The sequence below is a fragment of the Carcharhinus amblyrhynchos genome, chromosome 3 (genome assembly GCF_965287045.1).
Source record: "Carcharhinus amblyrhynchos chromosome 3, sCarAmb.v2.hapA, whole genome shotgun sequence".
Taxonomy (NCBI): Eukaryota; Metazoa; Chordata; class Chondrichthyes; order Carcharhiniformes; family Carcharhinidae; genus Carcharhinus; species Carcharhinus amblyrhynchos.
This window is the reverse complement of record NC_137326.1, coordinates 102,256,015-102,276,904: the sequence shown is the minus strand read 5'-3', so window position 1 is coordinate 102,276,904 and position 20,890 is coordinate 102,256,015. Positions and strand designations below refer to the sequence as shown.

The 20,890-nt window shown below is 41.9% G+C and overlaps 1 protein-coding gene across 1 annotated transcript in view; it reads right to left on the bottom strand.

Annotated features, from left to right (window-relative positions):
• Positions 1–20,890, bottom strand: part of naaladl2 (N-acetylated alpha-linked acidic dipeptidase like 2) — a 527,121-nt gene that overhangs the window by 205,987 nt on the left and 300,244 nt on the right. Inside the window, exon 8 of the mRNA XM_080185612.1 lies at positions 4,456–4,587. Coding sequence (XP_080041738.1) covers positions 4,456–4,587 — 132 coding nt within the window. The remainder of the gene's footprint in view (positions 1–4,455; positions 4,588–20,890) is intronic.

Sequence of the window (20,890 nt, the reverse complement as noted above, 5' to 3'; positions counted from 1 at the left end):
TAACCTTGACCACCTGCCTGCATAGAATGGACATCATGTTCTTCTGTATCTTCCTCCTCCCTTTCTTCCAGGAGACCATGTTGATCTGGTACCCCACTCCTCTCCGCCGTGTTACGGAGCGCTCAGCAGACCACAATGCACGAGGGCCCTGCTAGATTGTACTGCAGGATGCCACCTAACTGATGGAGAAACCTGAGCCACATTTTCAGAAACCCAATTTTTGTCTTTAATGTGGCAGTAATCACCTCGCCAGGCAATAGCTTCAGCAGTGGCTAAATGGAGCTCTCTGAGTCCTCCACTGAATCTTGTCTTCAATGATGTCATTGATTGGGATGCACCATAGTTTCAATCCAGGTTCCCTGCAAGGCCGCACTGTGCATTGGCCAGTACAGTGAGAGTCAAGAAGTGCCCAATGTTGGTGTGCCAGGTTGAAGCCGGGTGGGCAGGTTATGGGACCTGTAATGAGGAAGTGGTTTTTAATGGCAGAGTGTTGGTTCCATTCCTGCTGCCAGAGTGCCTCTGCTGCTATTCTATGACACAATGATCTTAGCCTTACAGTTTGATGTGAGGTGAGCTGCAAGTGGATTGGTAAGGTCTTTGAGTAGCAGCAAGCTTGGATTGATGTAAACTTTTTCCAGAAGTTTTCTTCTACAATATCTGTCCTTATGTGAGGAAGCGGGACATTATTCAGGACCTGGGAACCAGGGGAGCTGAGTTGATCAGAGGGTACCTGAGATGACACGCATTGTTGTGTTGAGCTGGATAGCTACAAGACTAGTGTGAGCTGAGGTCTTTAAGGTTTGAGAATCTGCAGCTCATGAAGAACCAGCAGGTTTGCTGAAAAGGTTGTTTCACATTTTCATCTTTATAGTTGTCTTACTCAGATGTTTATTGGATGTCAGTGCTCAGTCAAGGATAGCGCCAAGATAAATGGGATTTTGTTTGTGATTCAGTTTCTTGTCATTCAAGGAGATGTTGGGTTCCTTCTTGGCACTGGCATCGTGAAGTGGAATAGACTTGAGACTGTTTTGTTGCTGCTGGGTTGAAGGCTCCATATCTTACCAACACATCCGGCCATATTGGCCAGCTTTGCAATATCATTGTTTAGCATTGCCTCTAGTCCCCGTCTGAGAGGCACATGAGATATGATTAGCGCAGGTGAACTTCTGAGACTGGATTGGAGTCAGATCGTCTACAGAGGCAGTCAATAGAGATTGAAAAGGGGAAGAAAACAGTGTGCCTCCATGCCTCGACATCACGTAAAGGAATATCACTCATCCCTGAGAAGGCATTCATGGGGTCTTGGTGATGGCATGAAGAACTGAAGCACCCCGGACTACAAAGGGATAAAGGTGTCTTGGCAGCTGCCTGGATAATGAGTACACACATGCATAAAGCACCTGTTATGTGTTCTTACCAGATGAACGTTAAGGGAATGGAAACCTTTCCTGTCAATGAATCTCATTTAGTGCCTTTTTTTATTCATTTGTGGGACATGGGCATTGCCGGCTGGCCAGCATTTATTGCCCATCCAAGTTGCCCGAGGGCAGTTGAGAGTCAACCATATTGCTGTGACTCTGGAGTCACATGCAAGCCAGACCAGGTAAGGATGGCAGATTTTCTTCCCTAGAGGACATTAGTGAACCAGATGATCAACAATGGTTTCATGGTCATCGGTAGAACCTTACTTCCAGATATTTTTTATTGAATTCAAGTTCCATCATCTGCTGTGGTGGGGTTCGAACCCAGGTCCCCAGAACAATTTCTGGATTAATAGTCTAGCAATAATACCACTAGGCCACTGTTTCCCCAGCCATAATAGCCATATGGATTAAATTGATGATCCCGCACCTGTGGGAATCCATCACTGCAAACAAATTCCACTGTCCTTTGTGTCTGTGAGGCCTCAACTATTTGAAATTGTATAAATTTCTGCATCAAACAAGATGCAAAGGAGTGCTGCTGATTGAGGAATACCATAAAGGATTATAGCTGATCCTTGGAAGAGTCCAGAAATCTTCAAGGCCACAGTAACTTTGATAGCTACTGGTAGGGTATGGCCATCAGTACTGCGAGTTCAAATGTCAATGGCCAGTTGGAGTAGGTAGGCCGTTTATTAAACATAAGTGATCAAAAGGTGGAAAAGAAGGAGGAGGATATAATTCGATAGATGCTCTGTGTACATTGGGGAGACCCCCTCCCCAAGATATTACTCACCATTGTTCATCCCTGCCTGGCCTCTAAAAAGGGAGTTACCTGGTTCTGGGATCTATTGAAGTTCTGCATGGGTGTACCTGCAGTCCCACACTGCCCACCACTGTGTTCTGGCACTGCTGGAACCACTAAAGCTACTGTGCAATCAGATTGGCTGTCAGCTCTCAAGCCTGGAACTTGTTCCCACACTGAGGGGTGGAAGTCCCATTCTCAGTGTGTTTAGGCATCAGCAGCATATTATAACTGCAGGGTGGACTTTCTTCTTAGATGCAGCAGTTGCTGGCTGACTGTTGCAATGGATGGTGTGGGAGGAAGGTGGGGCTAGCAATACACCCCCCCCCCCCCCGCCCCTCGCCAATGAAATCTAGCTGCATTTGCCCTTGGGGCATGAGACACACAGCATTGAGAAACCAGAGATTAAGGTCACCATTCTGTGCCTGCACGGTTCAATTTCTGCCCCATGATCTTTAAATTTTATCCAAGACTGTTGGAAGTATTTCAGAAAAAAATCTCCACAAAGAGTAATGGAAATATGGAATCCAACATCCTGACAAGCCACTGATGTAAAATTGAGCTGTAGAGATAGATGTTTATTTAGGAAATAGAGATAATAAGATATCACGAAAAAGCCAGCAGATAAAACTGGGGGGGCAGGTTCAACAGATCGAACTCTGCTCTGATTGATCTAAAGGCTGAAAATACATTGTTGGAATGGAAGTTAGCCAATCAAACAGCAGTTATTTTGGTTTTGTTTGAACCTCTTTCTGGCAGCCCATAAAAAATAAGTCAGCATCAAAGTGGAAAGAATTATGACCTCAAGATAACTGAAAATGAATGAGGCCATACCTTGGTGTCTTCGCCACCAAACTGGACATGCCCCCAGATCAGAATCAATCCTATTGCAAGTCTCCATTAATTGTTCCAGTCCATGAACCTTCAAGGAAGCTCAAAAATTCATCCTTTCTCTTTGGAAACAAAGAGACACATTTTGATTTTTTTTCTCTATATAACAAAGAAACTGCCTGCTCTACAAGCACCGGGATAACTAGAAAATGGCCCCGCATACATTTTAAAAATTAATTTCAGTTATTTAAACTGAGTTACTCTCAGGTGATGGATACCACATTGATTAAAATTTGTTTTATTTTTAAATGTTAAGTCCTTTTCAGTAGTATCAATCAAACTGCAGCCGAGTGCCACTTTTAAATACGGCAAAGATATTTTTTAAAGGAGTCAATTCTGTTGATTCGTGGCAGATTTTACACGCAGTGATATGCAAATGAATTGAATGGAATTTTGATGAAAAAACAGGAGGGCAATTTGGAAGCCATATGTATACTGGACTGAAGTCCCTCCTTAACAGCCACCTTTTTAGACCTTACCCTCTACAGGTTCTCTGCATACTTTATCACTTGCACTGGGATTAGCCATATTGCTCATTTTTGTACCCTTTTTAATGGAAGTTTTTGCCTTTGTGGAATGGCAATCCAATTAACATACATTATTCCATCACAAAGTATGAGCAGTTCATTGTAAAGCCTGTGCATAACCTCCATGTTTATATTCATATATTCTGCGTATGTCTATATTTTAGCATTCTCTTATCTTTCAAAATTACTTTGCCACATTGTGTGAGCATTTAATTTGATTAGTGGTAATCACAAATTCCTTTCCAAATCTCCCCACATTAATTCAATTACATTGTATGCTTATGTCCCCTGATTTGTTCAAACTGCATGCAATTCTTGACAATTATTGGTCTCGCATGTCATTTGCATTTGCTTGCTGGATTGCATAAGCTGTCCATATGCTGACACAAATCTTTATGCTTCAGACTGTGTCTCTGATGTTTTGCCTAATCAGCAAATTATGATAGCTTAGAGTTGGATTTGATAATCGGATCCTTTTGTTGAATTGGAGGGAACGAAAAGTTAAGAAAAGCCACAAACAAACACAGGAATTAAAAAATTTAGAACTTGATAGAAAACCCAAAGAAACAAAACAGCAAAATAAAAGCAATACAGACTGGCAGAGGAGAAAATACATCATTATTAAGAAGAAGCAAATTCACAGATAAAAGAGAGAGCATGGAGGAGACAGGCCTTGTTGTACCAACTGGCCGAGTCCTGCTCTCAAGCTATTATCTTTGACTACAACATCTGCCAGTCTGCTCACTGCACACAAATCACAAAAATAAATCACCATACATAGTATTTTGGTTATCTGCTGAATGTGGCTTACCGTATTTATAACATCAGTCGCCAGTTGCCGAAGGGAAGTTGACACAACCGTATTCAGTGTTCCGTTTCCCACAACAGGTTTGAATAGGTTAATATAGGCCACAGCGTTACTCTGCAGAACCTGTTTCATCTCCTGAAAAATAGCAATATGCCAACTGTTCATTACAAAGAAACAACCCAATTTATTTTCCAGTACATATTTGTGTGTTTTATATCCGGCGAGAAAATGGGATCGTTAGCGCTGGTTTCTTTTGGGAACGATAAGTGCCTTGGAGTTTGAAAATGGTGCCTGTATGACGCATGCACACTTGAAGGGTGAACTGCACATGGCTCCAAATTAGAACTTGCGACAGAGGACAAAATGAATGTCAGTCAGAAATATAGCATGCAGAGCCAGCAGGTCAGTCATTTATTGTGCAATATTGATTTGTGTCAATGGTGCCATTATGGAGCCCAACACTTTGTCTAACACTTCCTCTTAAATATTGTACAGATGAACATATGTACCTCAGAAAGAAGGATGTACTCAGCAACACTACTTAAAGTGATCATCAAGTACTTATAGGTTAGTTGTTGGTTGGTCTCTTCCCAATGTTGCTATGATTCAAGAAGTGTTCAGTGTTTTTCACAGTTGCTTCAAGTTGCCAAAGTTTACAAGTAGTGATGTAGAAGGTGTTCTGGTACTGTGTGTTGACTCCAAGGCATCTGTACAGAATAGTTGAGCCAAGGTGTAGATGTACAAGTAGACATTGCCCTTGGAATACAGCACGACGGAGAGTCACTCAGAGCAAGATAATCTGCAGGAAGGGACGAGGACTGAAATAGGGTACTCAGCGGGAGACCATACATGTCTAGTATGTTCTGGAACAATTCTCCTACCTGAAACTCAGCAACAAGTAATGTGTAAATTTTGGAACATTTTGCTGAAAGGTCATTGACCCGACAGATTGGCCGGAATTTTACTGTCCCACCCTCCATGGGAATTGAAGCAGGCGAGGGGCAGACCATGGGGAGGTCCATTGACCTCAGGTGGGACTTTATTGTTTTGGGGCTGGCAGGCCATAAAATCCTGCTTATTAACTCTGTTTCTCTCGCAACAAAATCAGGAGCAATGGCTAATTAGCTTGGCTAGAATGACACTGCTCTTTCCTATTGCAATTCAAGTCCAGATAAGACAAGTAGTCCTGAATTCAAGCACAGAATAAAATGAAAATATGGAGAGCTTTTCACCTTACTGGCTGTTAGAAGTCTAAATTCCAAACATAGTGGACATGTTTCCCATAAAACCGGCCTTACACTTCACAATTCATAACCAATGGGCTAATAAAATGCTTGTGCTTCAATGTGTTCGGATAATATCTATGTTCAAAAAAGAAGCACGAGCCTTATGAATAAATTTAATGAAGCTCACTGAAAATGTTTCTAAAGCAAGGAGAAACGATATGATTGTGAGTCCATGTAGCACAAAGCACTCCAATCGTGTGAATTTATAAACCTGGGGACAAAATTCAATCACACTTGAAGCCAATGCAGGCAGTTGATTATAATGTGCTTTCTTCTTTCCTCAAACCAACATTTACTCTTTACCCAAATTCACAGTATGAAGCATCAGCCCAGTACTCCCAGGCTCCAGGCCCTACTCCCAGATACCAACACCCCACATCTTCCCCAAGTATTCCAACAACTGAGTCTCTCTGTTCACCCATGTACATCAAGACCTCATCAACCTGCTCCCAGCCCCAATGCTTTGCATCCCAAATGCATTAGCATTTCCTTCTGATGTCCATGAATAGCCCAGATGCAAAAAACCCAAATTGCATAGATTTAATGTCTGCTGTGTTGCATGGATGCAAAACAATTGTGTGGTAGGGAAGCCAGCATATGCATTGTGATATCCTTGCAGGACTACTGCATACACATGCACCCAACTGCACTTGTTTGTTCTGGCTTTGATCTTTCTACAAACATGCACAGATGGTCACATTATACTCCTCCCTCCCACCTCAATGAAGAAGTTAAATATTCGCCCCACCCATCGATGGACAGAGCGGGCTGGTTAGATCGTGCAAACGCTGAGAAATCAGGATGTTGACCAATTCCTCGGCTCTCACGATCTTACCAGATTTCCAATGTGGTCAACCTCTTGCCCATTTCGGGCGAAAGGCTGAATAAATTATTTAAATATATTATAGTGATGATTTGCATGTGTTTAATCAGCCCAGGGCTCGATCATCCAGGCTCACTTGCTTTTGTGGTCTCGCTGGATGGGATTCTTCCAAAAAAATTTGAAGTGTTGAATTCATAGAAAAACTGGAATAAATCCAGCTGGCTTTTTCAGCCGGATTTTCAAAATGAAGCTCCCACACTCTGTGCACCACAGAATGCACTCATGTGAATATCATTAAAAATCAGTGGGCAGGGCCTATTCTCACCGGAGAGGCCGAGAGCATAGCGCTGAGCAGGCTGCTGCACGTGCGCCAATCTATCATAGTGGATCCGGTGCATACGCAGTAACCCAGCGTTACTGGCCACCCAATTGCTAGTCAGCTTGATCTCTGGCCAGCCCCACAGCGCTGCCCCACCGTTCCCTTGCCCCCATTCTCTGCGGAAAGGAAAATACCTGCTCTCCACGAATGGGGAACAGTCATGTTGCCCTCGCCAGTAGAACTGGAGGCCATTGAGGTCCCCAGGGGAGGCCAAGGGCAAAGGTGGGCCTGAAGGGGGCAATGGGGGAAGAGCCAATCAGGAAGGGAGGGAGGGCTTGCTGATGCTCTGCAGTTGTGAGCAGTGTGGGTTGGGGGGGAGGGGGCTGGCTGCCACTCTGGCTGTGATTGCTACATTTTTGGGTAGTGTGGGGCTCGCGGCTGGCCACAGATCAGGGGACCTTCGTTCAGGCTCTCTCTTTCTCTCTCTCGGTCAGGCCCCTACTGTTGGAATTGCATGTCTGCAGACACAGAATTTGAACATGCGCAATTTCTTCCTCTGCTACTGTCTAGTGAATCAAGACTCACTGCCTATAGTAGCTAGAAACATTTTAGCCAAATTTTTTAATGCACTGGGAGGGTGCCCAAGATTGGCAGTAAATTCTCACCCAAAAAAAACAGATCTGCAACTTTCCCATCTTCATGCTAGCTGGACAATTGGAATTTTTTTTGTAAAATTCTGCCCATAAAGTTCAAATTGCATACAACTTATCTATGTTGTTTCAATTTATTGACAAATCCCACTGAACCACTGGTTTCCTATTCCGAAGAAGAAGTTGCCTTTCTTGACCCAAACAGTAAGAACTTGGGGAATGACCTGAACTTATCTGGGCCTCTGTGTGAGGAGAAGCTTTCTCCAACGAAAACTGATTTTGTCCTTGACCTTCAATTGAATTTTCCGCGGGAATGTGGAACTGAGCCACGACGGATCAGCCATGAACTTATTGAATGGCGGGGCAGGCTCGAAGGGCTAGATGGCCTACTCCTGCTCCTATTTCTTATGTTCTTATGTCTGTCTGACTCTGAACTGAACTGGTTTCAGGCACAACTTGTGCTAGGGTAACTATTGGCATTCTACTTGCATCCCAACTTCCAATTCATCAGACTCATTTGGCTCTTCCCAACTTCCTTTTTGTGAAGGTAAGACATGATCCCTGGATATAAACCTCAACTTTCCACTGCCAAACATCTATGTTAACCTCTTGGTTGAACTACAGGCTCCTCCTTCTCACTCTAAACCTTTAGGCTCTCTTACTGCCTGGATTTTCTATTGACCGTGCTAAACGTGGTTTCTGCGATGGAAAATTTTTTTGAGGCTGTCTTCTCAAAAACAATACAACTGGTCTGCTGCTGGTAACTGCTGAGTGTATCACTATAAACCAAGGGCCCCTGACCTGTGGCTAGTCGCAGGCGGAATGCCAGTTTGTAGTTCAATGAAACTGATGTTCTTTCCAGTTCGTAAAATTTGTTTAACAAGGGTGTGTGTAACAATTTGTTTTGTATGCTCTTCTGCTTCATTTAAAGCAGGATGATAGGATGGAACTCTGGTGTTTATGTCCTTCTCATGAAAACTGATCAGAACTGAGGTCTGCTGACAGACAAATTTTCCTCTGGGGCCCATAAGTAGCAAACAAACAATGTCAGATGTCTAGAGTTTTGCTGGTTCTTGTCCAATTAATTGAAAACCCCTCGAGTCTTTCTGAAAGACCATCAATCACAATGAATAGCTATTGCCTTACAAATTCTGCAAGATCGAAGTGCAGCCTCTACCATCCTCTGGCTAGCCATTTCCATGGTTGGAAAGTTACTAGTGATGGTTCCCTGTCCACAACCTGATGTGCTCTACCCTGTTTCATTATGCCTTCTATGTTCATACCTAACCCTGGTCACCAAAGACTGCTTCTCGCTATACTTGGGGCGGCAGTGGCGTAGTGGTATTGTCAGTGGGCTAGTAATCCAGAGACCCAGGGTAATCCCCAGGTGTTTGAATTCCATCATGGTAGATGGTGAAATTTAAATTCAACAAAAATCTGGAATTAAACCAACAAACCATTGTTGATCATCATAAAAACCTATCTGGTTCATAAACGTCCGTTAGGGAAGAGAATCTGCTGTCTCTACCTGGTCTATACGTGACTCCAGAGCGAGGTGGTTGACTCTTAAATGACCTAGAAAGCCAATCAGTTCAAGCGCAATGATCAACAAATGCTAGCCCAGCCTTTGATGCCCATATCCCACGTCTGAGTGAAAAAAAAACACCTCTTTGTCAAGCCCTCAGTGCTGGTTTGTCATCTGGACCTTTCAGGAATTCCAACTCTGGCTCCCCACCGCCCCCCACCCATACAAACAACCATTAACTGACAACTTCTTCTTCCACATAAAGAATTGTCAGAACTTCTAAATCTTCATTTACAGTGCACCCTAATGCTCTATGAATTCCAACAATGTCACCTGATGAGATTATATGTGAAGAGAGAAACACAAACTCCAATTGAACTCCACCTCAGGTGGGGATGGTAACCTAGACAGTGCATCGGCATTACAATGATCTTCCTATCAACCGTACTTAATGTCGTATTGATAAACAGACAAGACGCAAATCCATCTTTGTACTCAGGCTGCATTTAAAGTGGGTACTGGAGACTGGATTCAAATTGGCTGTCAGTGGCTTATGATCAACATTGATTGTGAAACTACAGCCGCACAGATATTTATGAAATCTTCTCGTTGTAAAAGTAAAAGGCAATGCTTCCTAATCTAAGTATAAAGCTCAAATGGTACTAAGGGTGCACAAGTCAAATGCAATCTATTTCCCCTCACCATTATTCAGCACATGAGATATCACGGCACCTTCGCTATATGGAGAGGCATCACATGCGAGCTTAATCTTTTTGGACATATCATAATGTACAAGCATTTAGCAATTGACCTTTACACAACTGGAATGCCTTGTCACATTCCCTTATCTAATTCCACAGAATACTCTTCCCCACTGCCTGATTATCAGGGTTTTTAAAGATAGTACTGGCAGTGAAATACATCTCCAGCTGCTCCACATATGCACCTAAAGACTCCAGGCCAAGGCTGCATTCTCCCAGGCGCTGGATAATATCAGTTGATGCAGTCCACCCTTGAACAAAACCAGCCTTTTCTCCAAGAATAAATTTCTAACCCTATTTATCGCCGAACAAAAACCACACACTGCTGGTTTTCTGGAAGCTTCCTCAATTTATTTATTTTTTATTTTTATTCCAATTCAATAAAATCAAGTCCAATTCAGAATCTCAACAAGTTGAGACATTCCCGATCCAAGCTGACAAGACAGTGCTCTTGCCTCTTGTCTTAGGCTTGATCTACATGATCCAAGCTGATTGGAGTAGGCATAGCTCCTACTGCAAGGCTTGATCTCATTTGCATCTTAGCCAAAAGGCCGAGATGCCGCTTTAAAAAATTGCTTCAAATGAAGCTAAAATGTAACCTAGTGACTTCAACCAAGCGCAACATGTCGATACTACACTTGATGTTAGCCAAATTGACAGACTCGGTTATCTTGTATAGGGACTGGTGCATGTACATGGAGTTCAAGTACCCACCCAAACTGGTTTATTCCAGTTTTGATCGATAGGCAAACATACACAAATGACTTTTACATTCAGCAGCGCTGATTTTGTTTTTGATGGACCCACCTTAAGCCCCATTTGCTACAAAAAAAAATTTACAGCTCATCTTTTTAGTGTTTTCTTCAAAGTCAAAAGACCCCTTTAACCACCTTAAAATGCCCCATTATCTTTAAAAAAGGTCAATATTCCAGCCAGTCAGCGATTGGCTCGCTAAATAGAACAGTGGACAATGTTAACTGGTGGTAAATCAACTAATCCTAATTCTGGCCAATCACACCGATTTCAACAAGTTGTAGTCAACCCAATACAATTACTCTCAAAACACTTTGACAAGAAATGGGTTCGCCCAGAGAGACTTTCTTTAAACTTGCTGATAGTTTAAATGCCAAGACTTAATGTCACGTCTGTTTTCTTCCAAAATCATGAACTTAGGAGTGTTAACAATTGAGATACATGCATTATTTCAGTATTTCAATTGCACTACAAAAAAAAAGTGTGGCCAATGTTCTTGTTAATTCAGTGGATTGAATCAGCTTTAATTTTCACAGAAATGTATAAATGGTGTTACTCAATCTGTTTGAATAAAACATTCTGATTAACAAGTCGCCATTATATGCATCTTTTTCTGAGTCACCGCTGTTAGTCACACAGATATCACCCTCTGACATTCTTGATAATATCACATATACTGTAACTTTTTACAGCCCTATTTGTGACTGTGGGGATGAATAATATTGGTGACGAATGCATCACTATTGTCCAATTGTACAGATGTCATATTCTTTGCAGTTTTTGAACTATCAGGTGTACTTTTTCTGTCATTCAGCAGGTTTTTAAGTGCTTTCCACATTTTCTTCAAGGAGGTAAAGGGCAGAATCTCCCTCTCCCACCAGTAGAGGAAATCATGATGGGCATGGACACTTGATTTGCTGGGAGGCAAAAACCCTGTTTCCTGAGGGAAGGATAAACTAAATTTTAAGACAGGTTAAAGGTGAGTCTTGACAAATAATGTCAGGAACCCCACTCGCATGCTTTAGTATCTCATGCATGTTCACTAAAAGTAGTCATGATGTGGGGATGCTGGCGTTGGGCTGGGGTAAACACAGTAAGAAGTCTCAAAACACCAGGTTAAAGTCCAACAGGTTTATTTGATAGCAAATGCCACTAGCTTTTGGAGCACTGCCCCTTCATCAGGCGAGTGTCACCTGACAAAGGGGCAGAGCCCCGAAAGCTGGTGGCGTTTGCTACTAAATAAACCTGTTGGACTTTAACCTGGTGTTGTGAGACTTCTTACTGTGCTCATTAGAAGGCCACCTTGCAGGCATTAGATTGCCCGTCCAAATTAACATCCTTGCCAATAAGAATTTAGAATTTTCATTTCTTTGACTATGTAAGTGTTGTGCACCTGGCAAACTACACCTCTTCCACAATTGTGTGCGAGTAGATGCTGATTTCACCTTCTTGGGGACCTCGCATTAGTTTAAGTTTATCTATTATTGTCACAAGTAGGCTTACAGCAACACTGCAATGAGGTTACTGTAAAAATCCCCTTGTCGCCACACTTCAGCGCCTGTTTGGGTACACTGAGGGAGCATTTAGCACGGCCAATGCACCTAACCAGCACATCTTTCAGACTGTGGGGGGAAACCAGAGCACCTGGAGGAAACCCATGCAGACATGGGGAGAATGTGCAGACTCCACACACACAGTGATCCAAGCCAGGAATCAAACCTGGGTCCTCGGTGCTCCCAGGCAGCGGTGCTAATCACTGTGAAACTTCACTTATATCGAGTGCTGATTGCAAAAACTGGACCAAAACTGGGCATGGGAAACAGGTGAAGTGAGGAAGTTGGGAGAGTGTCTCTGAGGAAATGGGGTGGGGGGAGTTGTGTCTAGGGAGGGAGGGAAAAGCCAATGTCTGGGGAAGTGGGGAGAGAGAGTATCTTAGAAACTGGGGTCAGTGATGTCGATGGTCAGAGAGGAGGAGGAAGTGCATTAGAGTGGCAGGTCCAGTGTGAGAGTTTGGTAGGTGAAGGTCTCATTGGGTGGGTCACAGAAGAGGACTAGACAGGTGGCTTGGACAGTGAGAGAGGGCAGGGTCAAGGTGGGCATGGGACTCAAAATGAGTGTTGGCTCTGAGGTGAGGGAAAGCCTGTGGAGTTGGATGGTAATAGGGTCCAGTGCAATGGGGCAGGGTTCAAGTCTGACAGATGAAAGAGAAATGATGATATTGGAAGAATGTTGTAAGGAAGTTATTGAGTGATGAGGGTATAAAGTGGTGGACTGAACCTGGAAGGTGATGTGCACCATTTTTCAAATCTGATCTTGACCACGCAAGTTAGTCAGTAACTGTTATCCCTCAAAGTGGATGGGTGGAGCTCAAGGTCAGTGCAAGTGCCCGACTTAAGGAACTCCCTAATAATTGAGGCAACTGGATGTCAACCATACTCAGTTGTATTCTTTTCTCCATAGTGAGTCTGTACTGTAGCAATTTGGCTCCCATCTCAAAGTCCCATAACATTGAGATCAGAGTAAGGTGTGGAGCTGCCATCCATTCTGTGCCATCTCCTATCAGCTGCATTCACAGGCAGGAATGGAGGCAGGGAGGGAGGGAGGGAGCTGGACGCCTCCTGGGGCACAATGGTGATCAGCAGCCAACTCAACATTCCAAACCTCCATTTTCCTGGTGAATAGTCATGGCTGACGAAGACTCATGCAGCTAGTATTCCTATGCTGCCAAGGTAATGGTTTCTCTACAGAGTCTCAGGTGTAGTGGAGGTAAGTGGAATAATGAATGAGCTAGGCTTCTTGCACATGTGAGATGAGGAGGAGGAGGAGGAGGACCCGTCACAGTCTGGCACAGGGCTAGGGTGAGCAAGGGTCTGAGCAGCAAGAGACAGGAGGATCTCAAGAAAATCAAGTTGCTGGTGAACAGGGTCCATTGCAATGGTGAGCATTGGCCTGACCACGGGTGTATCGCAGGCTGTTCAGATCTAGAAATGTGCAAAAGGCAATACCAGAGGCTATTTTGTATGCCCCAAGCTGTGGATGCTGGAGGAGGAATGCAGAGCTCCTAGCCTGCCTTAACTGAATGGCTATCTGAGCGCTGATTAAATATGGCAGCAGGACCCTAGGAGGCAATGTCCTTTCTGCCCCACAGCAAGATTTTCCATTTTTATTGCAGACACGTAATTAATGTGCTAACCAGTGGAAAATTGCATGTCCAGTGAGAATCAAGCTGGCTTTCTCACCTGCCACCAGACCAAGACTTCAAGTGGAAAATTCTGCTCAAAGTCTTAGGAAAATAGATCTTAGTGGAAGCTTTCCTCCTATAACTGGATAAATCTCCCATCTAACATTAATTTAACTCTCACCCTTGAAGCCAAACATTTAAGCATCAAACTTTCCATTCTAAAAACTATGCTTCATGCTTGTAGCAGACTGGCTTAATTTTATTTAATGAATTGCCATTGAAAAACTAGCAACCACACCAACTGGAACAAACAGGTATTTAAATCTCCAATAAAACTGGAAGGAGATTTGAAAATAAGGAAAACAGTAAAGTTTATCGATCTTTACTGCAAAACCTTTGATTACCAATTTGGACTCCGTGTAGTTCGAAACTGAGTGCAGGAAATAAAGTTTGTAACATTGTAAACACTTGTGACTACATCTCTTGGGAATTTTATATGACCCACAGCATTCACACAGCACACCAGCTGCTGTTTGGAAATCTTGCAAGGCTAAGATACTTGTGGCACAATGCCAGGAAACCATAATGTGCGGTTTCAAATTAAATATACATTTATTTCATGTTGAATTTAAACAACAAAAATAACATGAAAGGATTTTTTTGAAATTAATGGGCAATCTTTGAAAGAAAACATGCTTATGATGTTTGTAAAGGCGGTGATTTATTTATACAACTTATGCTTATGGAGCAGTCATGCATTTATCATTTCAAAGACAGACGGGTATGCTCCCATTCTTCAATTAATTCTTCTTATCCTCTGGAACAATTCTCTAGTTTCATCTCCAGCTATAACATAGAGACCTCCATTCAGGTTTCTAAGGACTCTCTTGCATTATTTTGATAAGCAAATTACCATATTGCCACATTTCTTTGATCCCTTTGTATATTCTATGAGGTAAACTAACAAAGCAGGCATATTCCCAAAGCAGGAGAAAGGCAATACGCCCTTTTCTTCCATATTACATGCAGAGATTTATTAGGAAGAGAGAGAAAAGAATTATTTCTTGATCCCTTGCAAAGAGTAAATAAAATACTATTTTCCTGGAATAAATCAAAAGGCACTTCCTTCAGATCTCTTCTTTCCAAATTCTTCAGGTTGAAATCTGCTTCCTTCTTTTAACCTCATCATGAACAACATTATGGGGATTTAATAGTTTCTTCACTTATAAAATTTTGCCTATCAAAATCTATACATCCTGCCACCTATAAAGTCTTTCTCTGAACTTTTCAATATTAGTTATATCAATTGTGATCACACTTCCAATAATGCCCACCCGTTGAGGTATAATCGAGGTTTGCAATCGTGTATAGACATTAATACCATGTTCGTCACACACTGCTGGAAGTAAATATATGCGTCACATGGTGTGAATATTTAAATAAAATAATTGAACAAACTTAGGTATGCAGGTGTCTCCTTCCCATCAGTATTGTTATCTGAGAAGCTTTTAATAGCTGGTCTAAATAGGTGGTAGAAACTTCAAATATATTTTAAATATAAAATTATTTGGCCTAAAATGTAATCTCCTAAATTTCCTTGCCCTGTAAATTGTGCATTATAGTATTGAAGAGGGGCAGATACAAGATCATAGACTACTTCTCTATTCATAGTGTTCCTAAAATAATAAACTACTGTAAAATTTATATAGTATTCTATTTTCAAGCAGAAATGCTATTGAAGCCCTTAAGGAATTAAACCCACTCTAGTCTAAAAAGCCATCTCTGTCAAATTGAGTTTAGGCCTTTAAGCTATGAGGTTTTGGCAGGTTAGCTATTAAAACCTAAGCAAGAGCAATTCTATCACAACATGCTTCCCTGGTGCCTGTGACAGGATAGCACAGGAGTTAAGTCAGGCCAGATAATGAAAATCAGTAGCAATTGAAGGCTTGTAAGATTGGTAATGGAACTGCCGGCAGAAAGACATTGCTAGTGTTTTGAGCTGAATCAGCCTTAGACTGACTGTTAGCAGAGTGTTGGAGGTTTACAGCATGGAAACAGATCCTTCAACCTAACTTATCCATACTACCCAGTTTTGACCATTAAGCTAGTCCCAATTGTATTTGGCCCATATCCCTCTATACACATCTTGCCCATGTAACTGTCTATACGCTTTTTAAAGGACAAAATTTCACCTGCCTCTATTACTGCCTTTGGGTGCTCGTTCCAGACCTCATCACCCTCTGAGTGAAGTCATCCATGACTCTTCTTCCTGTATCCTACTCCAACCAAGTCCCATTCACCTATCACTCCAGTGTTCACTGGCTTCCAGTCAGATAAATTTCAAAATTCTCATTTTTGTTTTCAAGTCCTTCCATGTCCTTGCCCCTCCCTATCTCTGAAATCTCCTCCAATCCAACAAGCCTCTGAGATATGTACGCCCTGCTAATTCTTCCTCCAAAAGCCTCTCCAAGTTAAATCATGCCATGTCTGTAGTTGTCTTGGCCTTAAGCTCTGGAATTCCCTCCCCATACCTCTCTACCTCTGTACCTTTCTTTCTTCCTTCAGGATGCTCCTTTAACCAAGCCTTTAGTTGTCTGCTCTAATATCTCTTTATGGACTTAGTGTAATATTTTGTTTAATAACACTATCAGGAAGCACTTTGGGGTTTTTAATGTTAAAGATGCTATAGAAATACAAGATGTCATTGTCACAGTGATTTATGACACAGAAGGACTCCGCTCAACCCACTTAGGCTAAGCTAGCTCTCCATGGGGCAATGCAGTCAGTCCCATTCCCCTGCTCTATACTGCAAATCTGCAGGTTTAAAGTGCCCAACCAGGCACCTTGATTGATTATTGTTCATCACTGCTTCCACCACCTTCATGAGCAGCGAGTTCCAGGTTTTAAAACTTGCAGTTTGAAAAGGTTCCTTCTCACATTCCCCCTTCATCTCTTGCTCAAAACTTTGAATCCTTTTTTTTCCTTCTGGTCCTGATACCATAAATTAACATGAACAGATTTTCCTTGTCAACATTACCCAAACCTAAGAGAATCATGGCCGGTTCCATTAAATCTCCCCTCAAAATCTCTTTTGCTTCAAGGAGAACAGCCCCAGCTTCTCCAATCTAACCTTGGAGATAAAACTCCCATCCTTGGAACCATTCTGGTAAATCTCCTCTGCACCCCCTGAAGGATGTTGTCCAGAATTGGTGCAATATTCTACATATGACTCAATCGGAGTTTTATAAAGGTTCAGCATAACTTCCAACTTCCCATAAATACCTCTATTTATGAAGTCCAAGTTCCCATGCAATAAGATCTGCCTCTCCCTCTCTCTAACTGTTCTCTCAATATGTCCTACCATATTCAAAGATCAATGTGTGTGCAACTACAGGTAACTCTGTTTCTGTATAGTCTTCGGAATTGTGCCATCGACTCAATATTGCTTCTGTCTATCCCTTCAAAATGCATCACCTCATAATTTCCTTAATTAAATTCAATCTGGAACTAGTCTGCCCATTCTGCAAGCCTATCTATGTCCTGTTGCAGTTAATTACTATTATCCTCACATCTCCAAGCATCATGGGCAAATTTTGAAATTTCACTTTGTATTCCAATATCCAAGTCATTTATGCATAGTGTAAAATATGCATAGTGCTCCTATGACTGATTCTTGCCCACCATTCTCTTGTCTGAAAAATAACCATTTACCATAACTCACTGTTTTCTGTCTTTCATTCAATTTAAAAAAAAATCCAGGCTGACACAGACCCTCCTATTGCATGAACCTCAAAAAGACATTCAATTTCTTTTCATTCCCATCAAGCATGCTTGGCTAGGAGAATATATACAAAGGATTGTAATTATATTGGTGCAGAGAAAGGTTGACTTTTCTTGATTGACATTTCAATGGTGTTATAGTAAGTTATTTGTCCCATGATCTTGTTTGTCAATAACTCAATGTTTATTTGCGCAAGAGGTATCAAAAGTTTAAAATTTATGTTGTTGACACTTATTGCTCTGTTTGATTGGCACTTTTATTGGGTTGTCGGGACACCAATTTATGCTACAAAAATGAGAATAGGTATTTGTTTAAGCAATTTTACACATTCCATTGTTAGATGGGCTTCATTCATAGTGTATACTGGGTGAATGGGCATGAAAGATATGAGGGGCCATCAAGGGTGGATGGGTCTGTGAGTTGGCATGGGTGCTAGAACGAATTGTAAGGGTGGGTAGGAGATGAAAGTTGACATGGAGACTATTGTAGTGAGTTAAAGACATGCCTTGGCATAGAGGGGGCACACAAGACCTCTTTACCTTCCAGGAAGCTCTCAAATTCAAGACTCTGGTTCATAAAATCCCTAAGGAGTCATGAACCACAAATCTTGGTGAGGCTGACCCCAATCCATGACACTTACAGTGGAATAGGAGATGCCTACTCCCATGGCGGGGGGGTTGGCCAGATCAGGAATGCAGGGCATGGGCCAGCTATCCGCACATACTCTTACCCTGAGGCAGCAAAACGTAGGAATGGAAGTGGGAATCTTAGAATTGAGCCCCACCCTCCAGTTTTAAATAGTCAGGAGTCCTTCCATCTCTATGAAAATCTAGCCCTTCAGACAAGACAACCTATTTAGGACAAGAAATGATAGCAGATGTTAAATTCTGCTTAATAAAAATGTAATAAGTCCTGTGGTCCAGATTATGAGTCTTTACACGGCCACATTTAAAAAAAACTAAATATTTGTTTATTTTCAGTCAATGCTTTTCATCATCTTCCTAACTTTACATGGCAGAGTACCAAATAATGGGATTGATTTCTTATTGTTAAAGCTAAAGGAGGTTATTGTACTGTCAAAGAAAAAGGTTAGATTTGTTAAGCAATGAAGTATTTCTGAATAATGTTTTCAAGCAGGTCAGTATCTACTTCTAAACCCACTGGAATCCCTTATCCAAGCTTCTGTTTTATTCGTATCTGATCTGATGTACTCTTAGTGCTGTGGAGCTACCCCTATCAGAAAACACAACTTCACTCTGACAAGTAGTTTAACTCATTTAATGCAACTACATAGACTATTCCTTTTTGTGAAAATCAGCTCAGAGCTTTAATCTCCAAAATTATGGAGCCTCTTGCTTCCTTTTTCACATCAATAAGACCAGACCTCAGAATCTCGGGAGTTCAACATGCATACACTCTTTCATCAGTGAAACAATGAAATGCCAAGTGTTTGCAGTGAACTCTTTCATTGAACAGATGGTAAGAGCAGTCAGAGAGGCAGTATTGACATCAACAAGTTGGGCAATTGGTTCCAACATCTCTCATCAACACTCCCACACTACAATGGAAGTTGTGAGGTCCAAACTCCAAGTGTATGATCATGGCTGGGTTCAACTTGCTTAAAGAGTCATTACAAGCACTTGTGATAAAGGAATTCTGGGATCGCATTGGTACCTACTGTTAACAAAAGCAGTTGTCATCAATAAGCAGAACTCCCAAGGAGACAAGAGCTGTAAAGTGTAAAGCCGTAATTTCCATATTTCTATTCAGTCCTCTGTTAAACACAAACTATGCCAGGGTATTTTCAATCTTGGCACTGTAAGACCCCACATTCAAACTGAAGGAAGCACCACCTTCTTTCACAGTCTAGCTAACACCAACACATCCTACAGCAGTTTCTCTTCCAAGCATCATTCAGCCAAAACATGGCTTTCACTCATTTTCACTGTTACATTGTTAAAAGTGATGCTGTTTCATATTGCTTTAAATCTTTAAGATGCTCCTTCTCACAGTTTAATGAAGCTTAGTGAATGAACAAGCAGGGGTCTCAGCCCCATTTCTAAATCAAATTCCAACAAGAGTTCATCACAAGGCAGTCAGTCAGTCAGTCACACACTCTAACATGGGATGGCCATGGGCCCAAGCTGTGGCGGGTTGTTCTACTCTATTGAAACAGCAAGATTAGGTCTAATTGAAGCTTTTAAGGTAATTTGCTACTGACAAGAATATGGAGTTTCAAAAATTTACGCAAAAGCAATTTGTGAAGAAGTGATACAGCTGAAAGAACGTGGATCACTTGGAATCTGCAAAGGGCACTGAGTGCTCTGAGGGATGAAAACCCATATTGTAGGAAACTGACTGCTAGACAGGTTATGGGCTTAATTATTCTCTTCAAAAATTGAAGGCAGTTTAAACTTTTCTTGCTGGCGGTAAACTTTAAAACAAAATCTTGACCTTAACGAAGAACATCAGTGTCAAGATTTTCTTCTGAATTATTTGCATGAGATATGAGAAAGCTTGGGAATATAAAAGGGCTATTTGGGCATCCTGCTGACATCTTCTATGTTGCGTGTACATGCTACACCTCACTGCGCCCATTTAATCTCTGGCGAAAAAGTTCAGCATAAATATCAAGTGATACTCTAGAGTATCCCACTGTCCAACTTTGAGTTGCTCTTTCCTCCACAAACATCCATTCTAGTAGCAAACAAAACTATTCTACCATGTAGAATGGGAAACATTGGATAAGATTTACAAACGAGCTTGGGGATTATCATATATAATCTACCTGGGCTTGTTGGTTGTGATGCAGATAGCAGCCTTTGTATTGTCTGCTAAGTTAAACCTTAGTGACATGCAGCAAAACACTGAATGCCACAGAAAGGGGGCTTAGTTCAAGTGAGGCTAGCACCATCTAAAGCTACTCTGCACTATTTCAAATCATCTTACCCCTACTGATTATTATCGGCCAGCCCAGCCTGTTGTTCTCCATGCTGACAGTCTGAAGCTGGGATTTCTAAGGGCAGAGCTGCTTAAGGGCATCTTGAAAGATCATCTGCAGTCTCCCCTACAGAATGTCATGAGTTGAGTTTCAGCCACTGAGTTAGCACTGTGCAACTGCACTAGACTAGACTAGATTAGACACAGGCAAAAGTAAAATTAACGGTAAAGGAATGCCCAAGTAATTTGTCTGTTTGATATAGCTTGGAATAGCTTTTTATGGTGGCTTTTACTTCAGCATTGTGGTCAAGACCAATAACAGAAGGATGATAAGGTAGGTAATTAGGGTTATGTCCAGTTTGGCTGGGTGCCAAATTCTCCAACCTCGATGCAGCTGCAGTATGGCATGAATGGCCAGT